General features: G+C 43.1%; 1 protein-coding gene across 3 annotated transcripts in view; it reads left to right on the forward strand.

Moving 5' to 3' along the window:
• Positions 1 to 12108, forward strand: part of TNC (tenascin C) — a 73862-nt gene extending 61754 nt beyond the window's left edge. For all 3 annotated transcript variants that reach the window (XM_068914745.1, XM_009668171.2, XM_068914744.1), the window contains 11 exons: positions 426 to 548; positions 1844 to 1987; positions 3157 to 3276; positions 3750 to 3893; positions 4750 to 4880; positions 5883 to 6015; positions 7936 to 8087; positions 9043 to 9139; positions 9830 to 9991; positions 11238 to 11401; positions 11944 to 12108. In XM_068914745.1, coding sequence (XP_068770846.1) covers positions 426 to 548; positions 1844 to 1987; positions 3157 to 3276; positions 3750 to 3893; positions 4750 to 4880; positions 5883 to 6015; positions 7936 to 8087; positions 9043 to 9139; positions 9830 to 9991; positions 11238 to 11401; positions 11944 to 12054 — 1481 coding nt within the window. In that variant the 3' untranslated portion in view covers positions 12055 to 12108. The remainder of the gene's footprint in view (positions 1 to 425; positions 549 to 1843; positions 1988 to 3156; positions 3277 to 3749; positions 3894 to 4749; positions 4881 to 5882; positions 6016 to 7935; positions 8088 to 9042; positions 9140 to 9829; positions 9992 to 11237; positions 11402 to 11943) is intronic.
• Positions 12109 to 21370: the final 9262 nt, after the last annotated feature.

Below are 21370 nucleotides of genomic sequence, written 5' to 3' on the forward strand. Positions count from 1 at the left end.
GAGAAAACTGAAAATCATTCAAGTGAAGCTGGGTAGAGAAATTGATAATTACAGTGAATCCTAGGTAATAGAACAATACTCCTATAAATAATCCTCCATACTTTTTTGTAACTACTGAAATTTCTGTTATTTCCCTGGTCATGATATATAGATATACGTCTGGGGTACTGTAAACTTTGCACTACTATAATTTCAATGAAAAAGCAAAATTTAGACCAAATAGATTATTGCTCTCAGTGTATAATAAAGCCATTAACTCTTTGAAACTCCCTGCATTGCTGTCATGTCGGACAGAATATTGATAGCATCCGCTCTTGGGACAAAAGATTAAGACAAATCACTCTTCCAGCAAGAAGGATTGATAAACAAACGATTTACCTTTTTCTTTCTATGTGGTATGTTTGTCCTCTCTTTTCCACTGGCAGTTGTCGGATCTCCCAAGGGAATTTCTTTCTCGGACATCACAGAAAACTCAGCTACAGTCAGCTGGACCCCACCACGCACCCGCGTGGAGAATTTCCGGATTTCCTACGTCCCTATCACGGGAGGTGAGTAAGTGCAGGGAGGGAGAGGGAGGAAGATGAGTAGAAAGGGCCAGTGGGAAGGGTTAGTTGCTCTGATGTCCATCACTCAATTCGTAGCAATCTTACACAGGTCATTTCTTGTGTCTTCCAACCGTTGACCAGGAATGCAGGTGGACATTCATGGTCCCAGTGGCCAACCTCTGTTTGAACGTAATATCCCGCATCCCATGGACAACACTTGCAAGGGAGCTCAGAGCTTGATGCTTGTATGGCTGCATGCCTCGTTGCAGCCACATTCACAAAAAACTCAGTTCCCACTGAGCCTCCTAAATAAGGACACATTTCTGAACTGCCTCCTTCTTTTATAGACATTTTATGAGCTAAGCATATTTGAAAAGATGGCCCTTGAAAATAACAGTCATAATCCATGGTTATAGTAGTTTTCCAAGGCAATGATTTTTCTTCATTCCCCAATGTTGTTTCATTCCATCCATTACATCTCTGTTTTTAGTGTTCAGCTTAAAAAAAACTTCCTTGTACTTAAGCAGGATTTTAGCATAATTTGGGGACATCCCTGAATGGAAACAGCTAAAATCACATAAAGAGCAAATATTAAAGACATCAGGAGTGCAGAAGAAGTGCTTTTTAAGTAAGGCAGGTCAAGATAGAGGCCTCTAGACAACGTTGTATGTAAGCACACGTGCAACTTTAAACATAGTAGTAGTTGCACAGAAGAAAAGGAGCAATCCAAAATCACGAAGCTAAAATTTGCCTAAATGTTTTGCTGAAATAAACTCAGAATTTGAAATAAATATGTGTCTTAAGTCCTCATCCACACTTGCAGGACCTCTTGGAATACTATATCTATATTTGAGATGAGATGGGTAAGGGAGAAACTCCTCATACTTAGCTTATCTTTCTCCAGCCCCTATAAGAAACAGAACAGATTTAAACTAGCAAGCATTGTCTTTTTATGTTTATGCACTTGCATATAGAGAGACCTGTGTCTTCACCTATCTATCTCATTTGTGAACTTCTGGTATTTTTGTGAACAGAAATGTTGGGTTTTTTCCTGCTTTTGGCATTGACACCACTAAGAAAAAGTGCAAATCCATATCTTAGATTTAGGTTTCATGGCAACAGCATTGCTTGCTGAGGTTGTCCCTTGACAATAGTGATTGTAACTTATTGGGGAAAATTCAGCCCCATCTGCGCAAGTTCATCCTTGGTGGTCACAATATCTTTCAGCTGAAACACATCCTTTAGGCATTTACTGGAACATTATGTTATTCATCCCTTGGTATTTGACTTCATCTTAGGTACTCCCAGTGTTGTTACAGTTGATGGAAGCAAGACAAGGACTAAGCTGGTGAAATTAGTCCCAGGCGTAGACTACACTGTTAGTATCATCTCTGTGAAAGGCTTTGAAGAAAGCGAACCCATCTCTGGAACTCTGAAAACAGGTAATGCAAACAGAAGAAATAGTTATTTTCAAGTGCGTTGTTCATGCCATAGAAAGGACTCAGGAAATGGAGCTGAAAACCCAGTGAGATACCACTTTGGCTATCACCACCAACTGTAGGATTTTTCTTGCCCACTCTCCCTTTGTGTGTTTGTATTTCCGGTGAGTTTAGAGCTCATAAGTTTAATCAAGTTCCCGTTCTGGTAAGTGCTGAACCAACTTGCAGTGAGACAAAGACACTTCATGTATTCACAGTCCTAATGCATCAGAAATTACAGAGGTTTGCTTAATACCATTTTACAGATGAGGGAGTAAAGGGCCAGCTCAGTTTAGTTCATCCCACTTCCTGGTGTGGGCTCAAACCCCGGGTCTCCCAAGTTCCAGACCAGTATCCTTAAGAACAAAAACATCCTCTCTCTCATATTTTCTTCAATATAGCTTTAAATAGCCCAATGGGAAATGGAGTTCCACTCTGCTCCTGTTAATCTTACCCTACAGATTCATTCAACCGTTGTTTCCTGAGGGATAGCAAGTTTTCAGAGATGCAAGGAACAAGAAGATGAGAATTGGATAATAAGGTGAAATTTATAGCCCGTTCCAGTTGTACTGGAGGCAGACATGTATCCCAAATCAGGGAAAGCATAAAATGAAGTACAAGATAGAAATCCATGAGGAAGAAAGGCAGGGCATGTGGGGGTTTTGAATGGTTGACTGACTGTTTGACTGGATTATTTTTAAACGCGCCGGGCAAGCTGATGGTCAGAGTGGCTACTGGTTGCCGTCACATTAGTTCTTTTTCCCAAGCTCTGTCTCCTGAGTTTGCTCCAAAAAGCAGTCCTGACTTGAGGGTGTTGAGAGAAATATGTCAGCTCTGGCAGAGCCCTCGAGAGTGATGGTATCAAGAGTATATCTGAGAATAGAGCTAGTTGTGTCTGTTCCCAGTGTTTAATCTTTTCACGCATTGACCTCCCTTTTCAGTTGAGGCACTTGATGTCTCTTTATAGGCACTGACGTCTTTTCTGGAGAACTTCCCTATTCCAAAGGGAGATCATAAAAGTTGCATCAAGCAATAGTGTTTGCACATTTTGTATCATATCGTTAAAGCAGAGCACTGCATGGAGCTCAGAGTATTTATTTAACTCTCTCAACCTGGTATTCCCTTTCTTTCAGCTCTGGACAGCCCGTCAGGCCTAGTAGTGATGAATATCACAGACTCTGAGGCACTGGCAACCTGGCAGCCAGCAATTGCCGCCGTGGATAATTATGTTGTCTCCTATGTTTCTGAGGATGGTAAGAAGAGTTAGTGATGGGTCAGTGAGCTGTCAGCATTATGGCTTTTAAGAGGGATGCTCAGGAGTGGATGCAGCAATGTGATTTCAGGAGGATGGGATGGCAGGGGAGCAGCAGTTATTTGAAGAAGAGGTCTCGCTGGAAGCATTTTGAAACACCATTGTTTTAGTTACGAGTTGCTAATTCAGACCTGAACGGAGAAAACTAATATTTGGGAAAAGAAAGCACAGTGTTATAATTCATATGAACGCTAGGGAGTGCTAATACTTTTAGACAGAAGACTCTGGTGTTAGTCCACATTCAGCATAGGTGTAAGCAGAGAAATGATGTCTGTGCTTTCAGTATTTCCTGCTTGCTCCCACCTGGTACAAAAAACGATCACTGAGCAGAGCATGGAGTTGAGCACATCATGACATGTCTGTCTGCTGAACAGGAGCCGGGATCTGTCTTCTTCTTGTGTGTTTGCTTCTTAGAGCCGGAAGTTACTCAGATGGTGTCGGGAAACACTGTGGAGTATGACCTGAATGGCCTTCGACCTGCAACTGAGTATACGCTGAAGGTCCACGCACTGAAGGACACGCAGAGGAGTGAAACACTCTCCACCAAGTTCACTACAGGTGCTGTGTCATGCCTCCCTGTGGGGAGAGGGGGAGAGCTGCCATCTCTTGTAGTCCCACCAGGTTTACATTTTTCCAGTACCATCAAGCCATCCAGCACATTGTACATTTTTGGCCCAGAATCTGAATTTCGATAGTCTTTGCCCCATTTTTCCCCTGATGGAAGGCCACCTGGCTGGCCCAGGAGGTACTTTTCTGTCCCCAGTTCTACAGCAGTTCTCACACGAAGTAGGAGCAGGAGTGCTCATTTGGGGGCTAGTAGTGGGGTGCCAATACTGAACCTATTCTGCTGGTTCCATCCTGACGGCTTCCTCTGAATACCAGTGAAATGATGCACCGTTCTCATTTTACTGAGCATAGACAACTCGTTTACTGAGCACACTTGCTTTGTCCAAGGGCAAGTTGGACAAAGTTAAAGAGTTAAGAACAGAGCCACACAAATTCCGTGTTACGATTCTGGTGGAGAAGGAAGGCTGTAGCCCAATCAAGTATTTTATATGAAAAGTGTTCCTATTCAAAAGAGGCTTCTTTGGAACCAAAATGTTTTTTCTGAGAATACGGTCTGTCTTCTTGTGTGAAATATTAAAAGGCACAGCTTTGTTTCAAAAGACATTTCAATGCAACAGCCTAAAATAGGCAGATACTTTAACTTTGATAAATATCTGCAGTTTAAAACTTCTAGTGGCAAAATTATTTTTTAATCACAAAATGAGTTTAATGAATATATTAATGATTTTTTTTTTTAACTTCAATTTTCTGTAGAGGAAAAGTTTGCTTTCCTGGCCTGTTTTAGTATCCTGCCTCTGTACTTAACTCCATGTTGATGCTATTGTAACTGGTATATTGTCTCCTTCAGGGCTGGATGCTCCAAGAGATTTAAGTGCCACTGAGGTTCAGTCAGAAACAGCCATGATAAGTTGGAGGCCTCCACGTGCTCCTGTCACTGATTATCTGCTGATCTACGAGTCCATTGATGGCAAAGTCAAGGTATTGCGCTCGTATCCAAACCAGAGGGGCTGTGCCTCAAGACTGCGCGCTAGGGATGTTCTGTAGTCTAGCCATGGGACATAAACACATGCCTAAAGTTAAACATGGTAAAATAGGAAGTATATGTTTAGGTGCTGCCTTGAGCACAAATTAATTTAAAGAACTTAAGTGCTTAAGTACTTTCCTGAATCGTATTCTGAAACAGAAGCTTAGTTGCAGCCGGAGCTTTGACAATCATCTCTCCGCAATGCAGATGCGCAAGCAACCATTTTCCCTCATTCTAAACCTGTAGCATGGAATGAATTCCCATGCCCCAGAGAGAAGGATTCACCTTTTTTAACTCAAGAGAATCCATTCCCATGAAAGTTAGGTGTTTAAGGTAGGGTGAATTGGCTTTGGAGATATCTCTTGCTCTCCATTAATTTTATTGTGTTCCTACATGACTGGCTTACACTGGATGCTTAAATATTAATGAGGTGAACACCAGCAAAAGTGACAGATGAATTTGGGTGCCCAGTTTGGGGCATCTGGGGGGATTCTGATTTTCAGGAAGGCAGGTTCTCTGTGCTTACTGAAAATCAGTATTTTAAAGTTATTTCAGCACGGGGGTTTGTAAAGCCAGTCTTTTGAAGAGTGGGAGCTGATATTTCCCAACACATCCTAAAGGGTGATCCTGCTCAATTTTTTATGAGTTTCACGGAGACATATATAAAACATGTATGTGCAAGGCATGTAAACATTTATGCTAACTTGCCTTTAAGCTACATAGCTTTTATATTATGACATTAAACATTCATTTCCAGACAGCTTTTGTCATACCTCTAATGACAGGCAGCATGATAAAAATTTTCAGGAAATAAAAGTGTTTTATTAATAATTTAAATGGTAAAATACCATAAATAATTTACACAAAAAATAATCTGCAACTGTAAAATATGTAGCAGTTCCAGTCTTTATGATTTTCCCACTGAGATTTCTCTGAATTATTTATTCTCCCTTTAGGAAGTCATCCTAGGCCCTGAGACAACTTCTTACAGTCTGACGGAGCTGAGCCCATCTACCCAATACACAGTGAAACTTCAGGCGCTGAACAGATCCCTGAAGAGCAAAGCGATCCAGACTATTTTCACCACAAGTAAGGACCTTAAAGTGTGTAAGCAGCTGAAATAACATTTAAGTTGCTGCCCTCAGGATAGAGCTGAGCTCTGCAATAAGCAGATACAGATCTCGTAGAAGTTTTTTGATACCATTGTCAGCAAGCACTTTGTTCACTGACAGTGTCAGTGCAAAAGTCTCTGTGCCCCCTGAGCTGTCCGCTTCCCCCAGGCTGGAAGGATGAAATTTGCCTCTTCCTGTCCATCCACGTTCACAGCTGTAGTTGTCCTCCTGATGAAACATTCTGCCTTTCCCGTGTAAAATGTTGAAAGGAACGTTACTTTTTAAAATCCAAACTGACGTTCTGATTTATTTATCTACTGATGCATAGCAAGCTGTTAAAAGAAATCAGCGTTTTAGCTTAAAATGAAGCAAACGACATGTACAAAAAAATCAGTTCAGCGGTTCTCAGAGTGCAGTTCCTGGACAGTTTTTTTTCTTCTCTTTGAGATCAGTTTTCACACTGCCACACTGGCATGTTCATTCCAGCTCTAGCAGGAAGGCTCTCCAGCAAGCTGAATGCAGTAATAAATTGGGTTCTCTGAAGGTCACTTCACAGTTGACATAACTGGCAGTCACTGGTTTCACTGACACATTTTTTGATGGCAAAGAAAATAAAATGTTGCTTAGTATTAACTGTGAAATCTTGCCTGTCATTTGGCTCCCTTTTCACCATTTCCAGCCTTTCAGACCCAGCAGGACCTTCAAATGTTTGCATTCTTCTTTCCGCCACTTGCACTAGCCTCAGCTCAAGGACCCACAAAAATGCTAATAAAAGTCACAGAGCCCTAGGTCTGCTCACAGTCAGTTCTAGGGTAAAACAGGGTGAGCTCCACGAACAGGAGATGATCTACAACCAACAATAAGAGAAAAGTTGAATCTGGATGTATTTAAGTGACATTCGCTAAACTGGCCATAAGCAGGAAGCGAACAAGGTACTTTCCCCCATGCAAACAGTGTCAGCCTCTCATTCAGACAAATGCTTAAGCCTGGGCTTAATTTTAAACATATGCATGCATTCTGTTAGTTTCAAAGAGAGGGAAACACTGAAATAGTTCCCTGCTGGGAGATGCTTTCCTCTAAATCCCAAAGCTAATGCAGATTTCTCTGTAGCTGAGGCACAGGCAGGGATCTACAGCACATCGGAGAGGGACCAACAGTCACTTTATAGGCAGCAACAGTTGTAAACTCTGCTATGGACCGACCTAGAACATCACTTAATTACACCATTAGCTTAAAAAGTTAATGTCCTTAGTGAATTTAAAAAAAATACTTTTTTGTGGTTAAAAATCATACTGACTGTGATAATGCTATTAATTTGTTGTCAGAAAGCAATACATAGCAACATTTCCCTGTAGTTTCAACTGTCATTATTTGCTTTTTTTTTTTTTTAAAAAGCCTAGTTTTATAACATATTTGGTATTTTACTTGCCAGCAAATAATTCCTGATTTATTTATTTTCGGTTGTAGTCCTGTCTTTCTACATCCCCCTCCCTTCTCTATCACGTAATCAGAGACTTGTAGATTTGGTTTTACCTAAAAGTTGCTGTATACACAACTCATGTCATTTAAATGGCATCAGTCATTTAATGTCATTAAAGCTGGAGGATGCACTCGTATCAGAGCAGGGGTAATTACACATTCACAGCACTACAGTTTTGTAAACAGATGTGCAGAAGCTTACTTAAAGGACAAATTTGTCTCATGACTTTTTCTATGACTTACATCATCTGCTGTTTACTGTAAATCTCTTGTGTGAAGGATGGCAATTACAGCCTGAATTCCTGAGCTCCGTACCTGGCTGTGCCATTGACCCACTACAGGTTTTCACATGATTTCAGCATGTTCTTTGTAGTTGCTGATTTCTCAAAGACTGTTCCCTGTTTTCTTTTGTTTGCAGCTGGTCTTCTCTATCCTTATCCTAAAGACTGCTCCCAGGCTCTCCTGAATGGAGAAACTGCCTCTGGGCTCTACACAATCTACCTGAATGGGGACAAGGCGCAGCCTCTGCAAGTCTTCTGTGACATGGGCGAGGATGGGGGCGGATGGATTGTGAGTAATGAGTAGAAGGCCTGAAACATTACTCGCTGTCATCTGGTTGTGCCATGAGAAGGACACAGATCCCAGCCTTGGTCTCCTACAGCATCTTTCATAGTACTCCATCAGAGTGGGGCTGACTTGTTTATGCATTTGGGGAATTTTGTCTTGTGTAAGACACCTCCATGCCTAGAAGCTAGGTTGCCAGCTCTCTCTGTAGTCAGAGGAGGAGGAGGAGGCATCTCCAGGGGACGGGTCACGTCAGTGGTCTCAGCACTCAGGAAAGCACTCATTGCTGCCAGATAGCATGGATCTCTCTCCATTGGCTATAGGGGGAGCTGAAATGACCATCTTAGATTAGATACACACCTTCTAAACTAGCTAGTTAGGCGAGATGAAGGTGCACTGACTCAGTTTAGATATCAAGGAGAGTGAAGGAGATTAAAGCAGAGGTACTACCCCTTGCAGACAGTTGTAGGGGGAGCCAGGCCAGAGAAGGTGTTCATTCAGCAGCCACATGGAGTGCTGGCCAGCTAGGCCTCCCAGGCATGTCTCACCGAGAGAATGGAGGAACAACAGTAAAAATGCCAGTGCTCTCCTCTGACATGTCCTCGAACCTGAACATGCTAGAGTGACACAGGCAGAGAAAAGGAGAAGAAACTGGAGAAACATGGGGCAGGAGACACAGGGATGTAGAAGGACTTGGCTGAGAGATACAGGGCTGTTAAAAAGGCAGAGAACAAGAATTAAAAGGCCACAAAACCCAAAGAAGCCTGGCAATCCTGCAAACTAGAGACTTAAAAAAACAAGGAACATTCAACAGACTTGGTACAATTCAGTAATTGCAGTGAGACTGCTGCTTTAGGTGAAAGGAGTGGGGGAGCTCTTCATTTGTAAAAGTCACAGCTGCTAGTGCCCCTTATGTCAAAGGCAGTATGTTGATAACGCTTCTTGCATGCTGTGATTGTAGGTGTTCCTGAGGCGCCAAAATGGAAAGGAAGATTTCTACAAGAACTGGAGGACTTACGTGGCTGGTTTTGGAGATCCTAAGGATGAATTCTGGATAGGCAAGTGGCAAGAATTCATCTTAAAAAAAACCAAACAACCATAAAAACCCACCAAGCCCCAGAGACTAGAAGCCATTTAGCAGCCTTCGTTTAGTTGGCAAAAGTATTTTGTAAAGCACCTTATGGCAGGAAGATTGGGCTAAGGAGACTAGGAAAAGCTTGCCGTGAGGAATGTATTGATTGTTGGATCCAACCCAGTCCCTCGAGTTGCAGTTTATAAAAGGCATCCCTTCTTGGGTCAGTGAATGTACCACATCAGTGTTCCCTGGCGCTCTGTAAGAAATCTGAGGATTACCTGAGAAGCAATTGCAAACCTTCTTCCTCCTGTACTCGTAGGACACCCCAAGAAACATAAGCAAATGGCCCAAAGAAGCAAAGTGGGGTAAATAGAAGTAAAAAATTTTCAAAGCTTGTTCAACATTTGGTTGGTGATCATGCATCACACCTCTGATTATCTTTCCCAAAGGGTTGCATGCTGCTGTGAATAGAAAGGTTGAGAAGGTCTATATGAATCTCTTAAAGTCCCTGCCAGCCCATTTTTAACTACTTGTTTTTCTGCTAACATTACCCTATAGCTCAAAAAACTCACTTTCCTCACCAGTGCTTATGGCCAGATCCCCTCTATGAGATAACACGATGGTAGAAGAATAAACATGGGGAGATAAATGGATCATTCATATATTTCTACAGGTCTGGAGAACCTCCACAAAATCACTGCTCAGGGCCAGTATGAGTTGCGTGTGGATCTGCGAGACAGAGGTGAGACAGCTTATGCTGTCTATGACAGGTTCAGTGTTGGAGATGCTAAGAGCCGGTACCGGCTAAGAGTAGATGGATACAGTGGCACAGCAGGTGAGCTGAAATTTTTTTTTCTTCTAATTTGCAATTTCCTCCCAGTTAGTTCAGAGTAATAATGTGTGAATGCAGCAGATCATCCTCACAGCAGGTGCATCTTGAGTGTCAGGCATTTGAAAATATGAACATATCAATATCTTCTATGCTTCTATTCTAAATCCTCCGTTCTTTTAGGTGCCACTTTTTATGGTATGGTTATTACAGAATATAAACTAGTGTATTAAACAGACACATATCTCATTCGGCCAGTGCTTGACTATCATTTATAGAGCTAATAATAACTTGGCACACTCTCATCTCTTGTGAGTGGGATATGCAGCGGGTTCCTGCTATAACATGATTTGTAGTTTTGCTGAGCAAATCTTCTGCCTTTTGTAATCATACTGGGGCAAACCCTGCAGCCGTTATCAAGTCCTCTTTGAGGCTTCAGAGAAGTAGCACATGAATCCAGCTCCACAGAATGTCTTAAAGGTAAATGCTTTCATGCTGTGAGGTACATAAAACAGACCACAGAAAGACCCATTTGTGGACTCTACCCTCTGACCATCACATGAACTTTCTGCACAGCTAATTGAGGTGCAGATAAAGGATTTTCAGCAGTACTAGAACGAATGTCTATGACAGGATTCAACCTGGGGGTTGCTAGTGCTAGTAGGATTCAATCTGACTACTTCTTCTTTATGAGCGTTTAGGGTTAAGTAAAAGGAGATCCTAAGACATGAATATGAACTCAGCTCCATGCATATGTTGAAGGCTTCCCCCATTGCACCCAACTATAAATGGGCACCCAGACGTTGGGCCTGGGAAGTCACTGATAGGCAGACATCTACACTCTGTGTTGCTGGCTAATGAAGACAGGTAGCTCAACTGCATGGACCAGCTAAGCGTGGAGGCTCCTGTGGCCTCGACTCACTCTTTGTGAAGGTAGCTTTGAACCTCTTCCGTACAGAGGGCCAAAATCTAGTTTCCAATAAGAAGTGCAGAAATAGAGCTGCATGAATGACCATTTAATAACTTGGGGATTACAGATCATTTGGAAAAATGTTTTGAATGGCTTCCAGTAACAAAAATTGTGTACTTCCTTCTGGAGTAAAACGAGTTCTTTTTGAAAAACTCAGACATGCAGTCAGGCCTTACAGTTGGTGCATGGCACAGTCCAAATTCTTTGTGCAGAATGGTCCCCTCCATGTAACCTAAACCATGCAAACCACAACCCTGCTCTTTCTGTTTTTCCTCCATCCAGGTGACTCCATGACCTACCATAATGGAAGGTCCTTCTCCACCTTCGACAAGGACAATGATTCTGCCATCACCAACTGTGCTTTGTCGTACAAGGGTGCATTCTGGTACAAGAATTGTCACCGAGTCAATCTGATGGGTAGATATGGTGACAACAGCCACAGTCAGGTAAGCTTGGTGTTTGAAGGTTTCCATAATGCATTAGAAAAGTGGGAATTGCAATAGTGAATCTATCATTGATTCAGGTGGCTTAGGTAGCTAGATGTCAGAGCACCAATAAAACCCACTCTGTCAGCTAAAGGACTGTAGGGAAAGACATGAGCAGTTTCTCACTAAACAATAATTTCATGTTAGCTAGGGAAATAGTGATGATTTTTTTCATATGTTTTTCCATGGGAATATCCCAAGTGTGCAGGGAAGAACTATCAACCATTCAACTGCAGGTTCCCACATGTGAAACAAAATATTCTTCCTGCCACGAAGGCCAGGCAAAGAGTAGCAGCTCTGAGGGACAGCATGTGATCTGGTCCGTATGGCCTGTGTGTGCTAGAGCCCTGGCCTGCGCTTCCCAGAGTCCTTTTACTTTGCTGTGCTTCTGTTCCCCGAGATAGAAAACTGAGCCTGCAATCTGAAATGAGAGCAGTAAAGGCTGAAAACAGTGATATGCAAGTGAATATGCAACCTCTCATGCTTCATCTTTGGTTTTGCAGGGTGTTAACTGGTTCCACTGGAAGGGCCACGAATACTCCATCCAGTTTGCGGAGATGAAGCTGAGACCCTCCAGCTTCCGAAATCTGGAAGGAAGACGAAAGCGAGCATAAAGCCCCGGGGTGATGAAAAGGCTACAGGCAGGGTGATGGGGGGGAGGGAGAGAGCAGGGGTGAGGGGGGATCCTCTGGCATCACGGGGTGGTAGTGGGGGGGGGGGGGGTGAGGAGCTGGTAACCTTACCAAAGCATCGGCAACCCTTGACTTGGCCCAGCAGAGGCTTCTGCAGCAGTCTCAACAATGAGCCTTTCGCAGCCACCACATTTTCAGCAGAGCAGCTCCAGCTGCCCACAGTTAATGTCCTTTACACCAAAGACAGTGATCTCAAGGGTTGTATGTTGTTTTATTAATTTTTATTTTTTCAGAAAGCCTCTGGGATGAAGTTCTTGCAGAGTCTGACTGTCTCTTGGGTGGCCCAGGGTAGGGGAGGGAGAACAGCTTGTACATTGGTAGTTTGTTTTAGAACCAGCCATATTTTACACACAAAAATGTGTATGATTAATTATCATTATTATTATTATTAGTTATCATTGAAATCTTTTGGTCGTTGGAAAGCCTTTTATATATATATATCAAGTACCACAGAGAAGGATGGGGTGGGAAGGGGAGAACAGTATGTTTTTAAACTTAAGCATAAAATTAATATTATTAATATAATGACAAAGTAATAATAATAATAATAATAATGATAATAATAATAATAAGCTAAGTTTTTGTCCTTTTTAAGAGAACCATGCTTTCCGAAACACAGCAGGACAGTGTCTGATTGTAAATTTTTTTTTTAAATAAAAGCACAATTACTTTTAAATAAATTTCTACCTTTTTTCAAACATGTTGAGTTTGTGCATGTCCAGGGTGTATTTACTTACATGGGGAAGTTAAAGAAAGGCTGAGAATGATCGGGCTGCTAAGCACATACAGAAAACAGCTCCTTTTATCAGTGGTCGGTTGTGAGGATTCAGGTGGGTTCGTTACGGTGAAAGGCCCATAGGATTTGATTTCTTTTAGAACATATTTCTTTTTTTTTCCTGCCCAAAAGCTTCTTACCTGTATTTCTAAGTGTTACTGACCAACACTTGCTCCATATTGGTAGGAATAACTAACACAGGAAAACAAGGAAAATGCAGAGTTGGGGTTGGGTAACAACGGTGACTCCGAACACTTGTGTAAATAAAGGGCTCTCTTTTTTATATGAATGAAACTTATGTGTAGTTCCTCTGTATCATATTCTTGAAGCGAAGACAATAAAAGATCTTTTGTTTTAATCCAGTCTCTCTACCCTACTTCAAGGTTACACTTTTCAAACAGAGCAAATGTTTCTGTCCCTTCCTTTGCCATCATTGGAATGTGGCTGGGCAAGAAGAGGTTTTCGGTAGGAGCGGATGCGACCGGCTCCCTGAATAGGACATAACGTGGAGTGGTAGCTCTTAGGTAAGGTTAGATATTGTTGATTTGACACAGGGTGTGAAAAGTGTGCACAGGAGTGGAATAGCACTAAAAAACTTCAAAATCAGGATGGAGGAGAGGGAATCCCTTCACTTCCCCTTTGGTCACTTACTCCTAATTTGTATGTTTTTCTTTATTGCAATCCTTTGATTTTTACTTTCCTGAGCTTTTTAGCCACTTGGGCATGGTTGTGTCCCAGGGCTGTCTTGTTCACAGTCTTTGACCTAAGCTCTGGCACAGTCTTAGAGGGGACCCCATCACCAAAGTCCGCGCTGGGACCAGCCTGCCTGTGAAGGAGCACCGGGACAGCCAGGAGTGCTGTGCCGAGACGTGTCTGCTGTGCAGACACGAGCATGAAAGCCTGCATGCTGTGCGATAAAACACAAAAAGTCAGTCTCAGCAAATACACTTCAGAAATGTCTAATGTTACCTGAAGCATGATTTGACTGTAGGTGCCTGTAATGTGTCCCCCAGGAGTCATCTCATGCAGCGCACAGCTACTCACCGCGAAGCCAGCTTCAGGTCCACAGGCTGCGAGACTGCACAGGGACAGTGCAGAGGATTTCCAGGTTGAGAAAGGGAAAGGCCTGGCTGGGGGAGTGGGAGAAGTTCCTCACAGAGTTAGGAATGCACTGGAGGTCTTCTGTTCATTTGGTCCTTATTCCAGCATCTTTCGGCAGCCCCAAGCTCATCAAGCGCAATTCAAGTACACTTCCATGCCCTGGTGACCGGCAGATGGCACACACAGTCTGTCTTGGTCTGTGCCTGGGCTCTGTTTGGCAACACTTGGAGATGCTGCAGGTATCCAGCATCGATCTAGGCACTGCCGTCATTCACCACCCTCTTCTCATGTGGTGGCATCTGGCACTCAGAGCTTCTTAGCTGTCCTCGATGTCTCTGCAGCCGTGTCCTTTGTTAGGAGAACTTACGGCATAAAGTAAAGCCCTATGGCCTCAGAGTAGCAATTTTGCTCTTTGTGATAAAAAGCTTTTTCTCTCTGTACAAAAAGGCTTATTCTTGGCTTGCAGAAGTGGAAGCAATGTCACAGCAAAACTGCTCAACAAAGAGGAACTCCTGTTTACTTTCTCTGTGAATATTATTTCACATACTTTGAATTTCTTTCTTTTTTTCCCCAAATTGAAATTATGCTAGTGAATATTGCTTGTTTTGCACAGGGAACATGAATCTCTTTTACCCTTCTAGAGCATTGGCAGGGGTCTGAACTGCAGCACTACATTAAACTCATTCTCTCTAATTAACGAGCCTTCTCTGGTGTTTGTCAGAGCAAATGATGGGCACTACAAAAGGCAACAAATGCACAAATGAAGAATCATGCCCTCCTCTCAAGATATTTTTCAAGGTATTAGGAAATGGCACTAAATAATTCTGTATAACTAGGGACATGAAAGCTCTTGCAGTCTGTTTGCAGACATTCAGAGAAAGAAGTGACATTTATCAAACAATTTCCTCATTTCTAGTAATATCACAAAGCTGCCTGTATCTGCCTGTGATGTCATTCATGTAGCTTGGCAGATCCAAACATGGAGACGGGCTGGAGAGTTGCACCTAGCCCCAGAAATGACGCTAACAAGCTGCACAGAAGAAAGATGGTGTTTCCTGTAATTACCCACTGGCAGATGTCCTGCTTGGTATTTTTCATGATTACTACTGAGAGAGAAACTGGCAAATCATTGAAGTAATGAATGGCAAAGTACCCTTCAGACCAGACACAAGCTTGATTTGGTACCAAGCAGCTACGCCATGGGCTATTCTAAGGGGTATTTTCTGCCTGTATTTTTCTCTCCCCTCCTTCCCCTGATTGTAACTTGTGCGAATAGCTTAAAAACACACTCAGTTCTGAAATTCATTTCAAACCTGCCGAGGTTGTGCTAAATTGCTGTCTGGCTGGTTTGCAAACTCAGAAAGCATAAACCACCTTAGCATGGGCGTTGATACTTTTAAATCATGAGATTAAGCAGTTTAGGAGCCTCAAGGGGGCAGGAGGGGAAGGATTTCAAAAACTTAGACAGCAAAACCCAGGCTCTCAAAGGCATTAAAGGAAATATTTGGGGAAGCGAATGGGATCTGTGTGGTAGGACTGCATCCATACGTGAAATGAGCATTTTTGAGACATGTAGATGGCAAATCTATTGCAGCACAGCTGCACCTATCCTCCCTGATTCAGCCAATGTGCATGCCCGGGTCTACCAGACACCCATGCCCTTATTTATTCTCCAGCCCTAGTAAGATCTCAGATACAGATTTTTTACTCACATGGGTGCACAGTGGGGCCCTTAAGACAGTAGGTCAAGCTTCGAGCAAAAGATGACTGGATAGGTCAGCACTGGGACTCTGGTTCAAATTCATGGCAGCTGTTAATATATTAAACCCTCTGGGTTTTAGTGGGACTTGGGCTATTAAATGCTGCTTTTTGTGAACCCAAGCATGACTGTGCAGCTGAAATAACCTAGTGGCTAGAGCACTCCTATGGGATGTGAAATATGCTTTTAATTCCTCCATCTGCCTGACTCCAGATGAGCACCCTCTTAGGCTATCCTACCTCTGGGTGCAGCTCTCTTCCATCTCTTCCTGATGCTGTTCCATTTTGTTCATTAATCCAGGGGTTTAATCCCACCTATTGCTGGGCTAAGTGTAACCACCAAACCAGGATGTCTTCCCTGAGCCCACATTAGTGAACAAGTGGTCCAAACTACTGCAGTGGTCTGTAACAGAAGGCAGCTTCTATTTTATGTATTTCCTTGGAGGTTGCATCATTCCGAATTACAGCTTTGAAGTGCTCTCTTTAAAAGGGCTTTGGGCATGCAGAGAAGCCTTTTGGGGACAGATGTGCAAGGCACCCACAGGTTGAAGAGTGTGCATAACAAGTAGTCAAGCACTATGTGATTCAGTGCCTACGTCTGCACCTTCCTACCTGTCCAGCCTCAATTTTAAGTGCTTGAATCCAAAACTGCAGCCCTGACAAACCTGCTTGCAGCTGCCACGTTATCTCTGAGGGCTGCTAGACTTTGGAGGAGCAGTACTTTTCTTTTTGTCCTTAACTTTGTGAACCTTCTTTATCAGACATCAGTTAGTAGCAATGAAAACTGAATACAAATGTTTATGTGTTACCAATAAACAGTAGTGTGATCCTGCACCTGGCAAGTGGCTGGAGGAAGGCCAGGGTACACTGCTGGGACAATATAGCTGTCATAACCTTTCATGACTAGTGGATCTTTATGGACCTTTCGATCTTCTGGAGATGGTCGTTTATATCCCACGTTTGAAGTCTCACTGAGGAAGAGCTGTAGGCCCCAAAATGGCACTGTCTGTGGGCAAACTCTGGAAGAATGTTTGTTCTCTGAAAGAAAAGGTTGAAGTCCCTCCCATCAGAGAATCGCTCTTAGCTACGAAACCTCAGCTGATGGCAATGCCTCCCTACAGGCTCTCCTTGGCAGGTCCTTACTGCTCAGGGCCATTGCCATTCCCGGATGTTCTGTAAAAATTTCTTAGGACTAGGATGGCTCTGGAGATCGTCTTGTACGCTCCTGCGCCCTCGCTCCTCCCTGAGCTGAGAAGGCAGAGCGGAACCGCCGCAGCAGATGCACATGGCCGTGCTTCGTTTGGCTGCTGGGGCACTTGGATGTCAAAGTTATCAGATGCTAAGTTCGGGTCCTACTTCAAAAGTCTGCCTCCAAGGGGCTTGGGCAAGGTGACGCGGGCCTCCAGAACGAAGGCAGGAGGGCCCAGATGGAGAGGCAACTGGTTACTCCTGGTTCCTTGCACTTGGTCAGCAGCCGCAGACAGACAGGAAGCCAAGAGCAGATTTGAGACACAGTCATATAATGTTACATATATTAGATATTCCATGAACTATCACATCACCATTGAATTGAGTCAAGAAACATCATAAAAGGTATTTTATGGGAAGTGGGGGAAAAAATGTATAAAAGAAAAAAAAGAAGAAATAAACCCTTAAGCAGCTCTAGAACTTCAGGTGGGGATATCCCCTGTTCAGGATTTCCTTAGCATTTTCTTTGAAAAAGTCTGCTAAGAAACCTTCTTGATTCTTGTCTTTGTTCTTATGCATTCTTCTTGGGTATTTCCCCGTTGGCCTCACCAGGTAAAGAAATCTCAGCGTTGGGTGCTATAGTAGCTTTGTGTGGGTACAACATATGTTTGTCCTGATAAACAAAGTGAGGTTGTCACCAAGTGGCTGTGAGCAAATATCAGCAAGAGCTGCACATATGATTGTCATTCTTGGAAGGCTGACAGCCTCACTATAAAACAAAAACACAATCAGACCTTCAATCTAGAGAATAACATGACCTTTCTGTGGTGAAGAAGAAGAAGCTGGTTTAGGTGAGAGGTAAGGACAATTCTCAGAAAAAAAAAAAAAAAAAAGATGTAATGTTAGAGCAGCTTTGATATTCTGGGTTATCCTCAGTGCTTAAGGCCTGCTTCTAGCTCCAGCCTGAACAACCGGGGAGCAGCAGCCCTGATGGTTGTAGGGTGCAGAGGTTTTTACCTTGCCTCACAGCCCCAGGGGCAATGTCTGTGGTGTTGAGAAGGATTCTCCAAGTGGGCTTGTGTCAATTCATGTTCCTTTTGCAATAGGAACCCGCCCGCCTTTATTTTGCAAGAGAAATGATGTTCTGAGTGGAGGATGGAGCATGGAAATATAATCGCCTGCAGGCGTTACAGTATATCTAGTGAAAGGATGGTTTTCCTGAGGTAATGGGAGTTGGAGAAGAAAGATGGAAAGGGGAAGTTATTGCACTATAGTTAAGCAAAGAAGCTGATATTCTCCCCAAGTATACAATCTCTGTTTTTCTTTATCTTTCATCCCTTCCACTCCTACATTTAGACACATGTATACTCAAAAACCCACCTCAGTTTTAGTCACTTTTAAAGTGTGGGGAACTCATGGTCTCGCTGAGATGCTATCTGAAGAGTTACTCACTTGTGCCCTTTTAGGTGCCACTCCAGATAAGTTTTTTTTTTTTTAGGGTAAAAGTCCCTTTTCTGGACCTCTGAAATTGCAATATTCTGGGTTGAGGTTTTTGCAAAGCAGCCTTGCTATTTAGGCTGCTCAAGTTGCTGTCCTTATGGCTGAAGTTTTGGTCCCCTAACTCAGCTTCTCGGAGGGCTGGGGAGGGTGATCGAGGGGATCGGTTTGAAACAGCAGCTATGGCGACATCTTGGAGCACCGCAGGGAAAAATCCGTCCCGGCGTCCCTGCCGTCGGCCACATGCTGGCGAGCCCACATCAAAGCCCCGTGCCGCAACATCACATCTCGGCCTGAAGTCGGGGAGGATACAGGAGGAGCGATGAAGTCAACCGGCCTGCTGAGTTTACTTTCCAATATTACTCGTTCACCTCTTTGTCAGGTACTTTCCTCAGAGGAAATCATTCAGCTTCCTGTGTTTTTACTGTAAATTATATGCTGCAAAGAGGAAAGAGAGAAAGAGAGCAAAACCGACAGATTAGGGAAAAGACAAGCACACAGGGATGGTTTCAGTATAGATGATTCCCTCCACCGGCACCTCTGCAGCTCCCTCTGTCTAAGGCATCACTCTTCTTTCCAGTTGTTCAGAAGGGGTTAAAAACAACAGCTAACCTGCAACTCTGTCCATTACTTAAACCGAAACTACTTTCAGGACTGAAAGTGCTTGTTTCCTCCCCACCCTTCCCCTGCCGCTTTACTTTTACTTTGCTTACTGGCTTGTCCCCTCTGCTTCTGCACCTGGCAATGAGAGAGCAGAAATGAGATTCAGAAATGAGATTTTTTTTTTTTAATAAAAAGACTGTTTCTTGCCCAAATGGAAGAGAAACGCCTCGCTGTGTCACTAGAGAGCAGAACTATTCAAGTTTAGTCTTTCAGGTAATTTCCAGTTTTTCATCAAACCAATTGTAAAAATTACAGTCAAAAACTTTGGGAAGATGGTTTTATTGAGACAATGTTGTAGACTTCCATGCAAATGAGATGCTGCCTTAGAAAACAAAACAAAAAAAACCCAAACAAAACAAAAACAAAAACAATTCCTTGACCACAAAAGCTATTTTCCCTAGAAAACTTCCAAAGGGAAATTTTCAAGTAGCCCCAGCAGAGATGTTTCTAGCCCATAGATCCAAGAAGTGCAACTGACTGAAATACACTGGCGGGGGGGGTGCCTCTGGGGATCATATTTTAAATATATGTGTATGCCAAAGCATTTGACTTTTCCCTAGAAAATAATTGGTAAATATGAGCTCAGACTCTTGAGAGTTCAATTTTAATACATGCTTTAAGCACAAGCTGTGCACCTCATACTCTGTCTCGCAGAAGGCAGACTTCCTTGAAATAAGGCACCCGCCTGCGGTGTTGGCACATCAGCATCAGATTAGTTGCAGAGAGGGTTTTTTTTGTTTTTTTTTCAAATAGGAAGTTGATCAGAAGAAATGACACAGGATGCAGGTCTGTGCATGCCAGTAGTCACATCTGAACCCTGTGTGTGAATAAGTTCCAGCAATGGAGATAGTTATATATGTATGTGTGTGTTTATATATAAAATACACACACACACACACACACACACAAATGTATGCGTATACGTATATGCAAATATGTATATAACTTTTATATTTATTTGTGTATATATATGTAAAATGGGGATATACTGGGGGGAATACCCTGATTTCACAGTTATGATTGCATCTGGCCAGCTTGAACTTTTTGCTTTCCAAAGGTTTTCCAAGAGGTCACAGCACCAGCTGGTGCTGTGAACTCACCTCACTGGAACAGGCTAAAGACTATAAAGGCTCTCAGCTGCCAAAATGTCAGTGCTCTCCCCACCCCCTGTATCTCTCCCCACCCTCCAAAAAGAGCCCAGGTGGCTGTGGAGTTGAACAGCATCTCTTCAATGTGATGCTGCATCCAGCAGGTAGCAGGGGAGCCTGTCTTTAACCAACAGAGGGACCAAGGTTGCAGTATGCATGGATTGCAACACTCACATGTACGCGTGTAGCTCTCTGTGTGTGTGTGAGCACTGCAGTGCTGGGAGGTGTTCAGCCGAGCATCACTGGCATAAAGACCACAAAGTGCTACTGCCTTAGCATAAACGTCAGGATTTTATCTTGCAGTTCAGAAAGGGAACAGAAACCACCAAACTCTAGTACCTGCTGCCTCGATACAGGAGCTCAGCATCAGCCCTCTCAAGCTGCTGGTAGCTGCTGCTGGCGGCTGAGTCCCAGCCCCTCACAACTGCAAGAAGAAATCACCAGTGCTCCAAAACAGTCACATTTTAGTGGATCCTCCTTTGTGCTCGTCTGTTAGCATGTGATAAGAGCACATGGTTATCATCATTACTGTTGTAGCTTTTATTATTGCTCTATTGCTTTTATGAGTATGACTTCTCTGATTTCTTTAAGCAATCAGTTCATTCACATGAATGTATATGCTTTAAAGTACTTTGCAGGAACAGAAAAGAAGAGGAAAAACCAACAGGTGTCTGTACCAGGACGGATTCGGAAGCAGACGAGAGCTTGCTTTATCCGCCTAAGGCCCAAGCAGGTGAGGAACATGACTCAAGCTAAGGGACCACTGATCATGTACTTACCGTGTTTGTTTAATACTCCTCTCTGGGAAGTTTTGCTTCCCCCAGGGAAGGATTTAACAGCCTTTGCCTTTAGAGCTTGTCTCCTTGCTACCACTTGGCAATTCTCAGCCTTTCCATGTCAATAAAGCACCAATTTGGGAGGCTTTGCAACACAGTTCGTTCTGAAGACAACTGGTTCCTTTTCTGTGTTAGAGGACTGCTGAATAAACACCACTTGCTAAAGTTACATGTGTGGGTACCCAGACAACTTTACAGTATTGGAAAAATTGAGACGCTTGGAGTATCTGAGAAAAGAGACCTTTTTTTCATTTAAATCGGAGGATTTAAAA

Source organism: Struthio camelus, chromosome 20 (genome assembly GCF_040807025.1).
Source record: "Struthio camelus isolate bStrCam1 chromosome 20, bStrCam1.hap1, whole genome shotgun sequence".
Taxonomy (NCBI): Eukaryota; Metazoa; Chordata; class Aves; order Struthioniformes; family Struthionidae; genus Struthio; species Struthio camelus.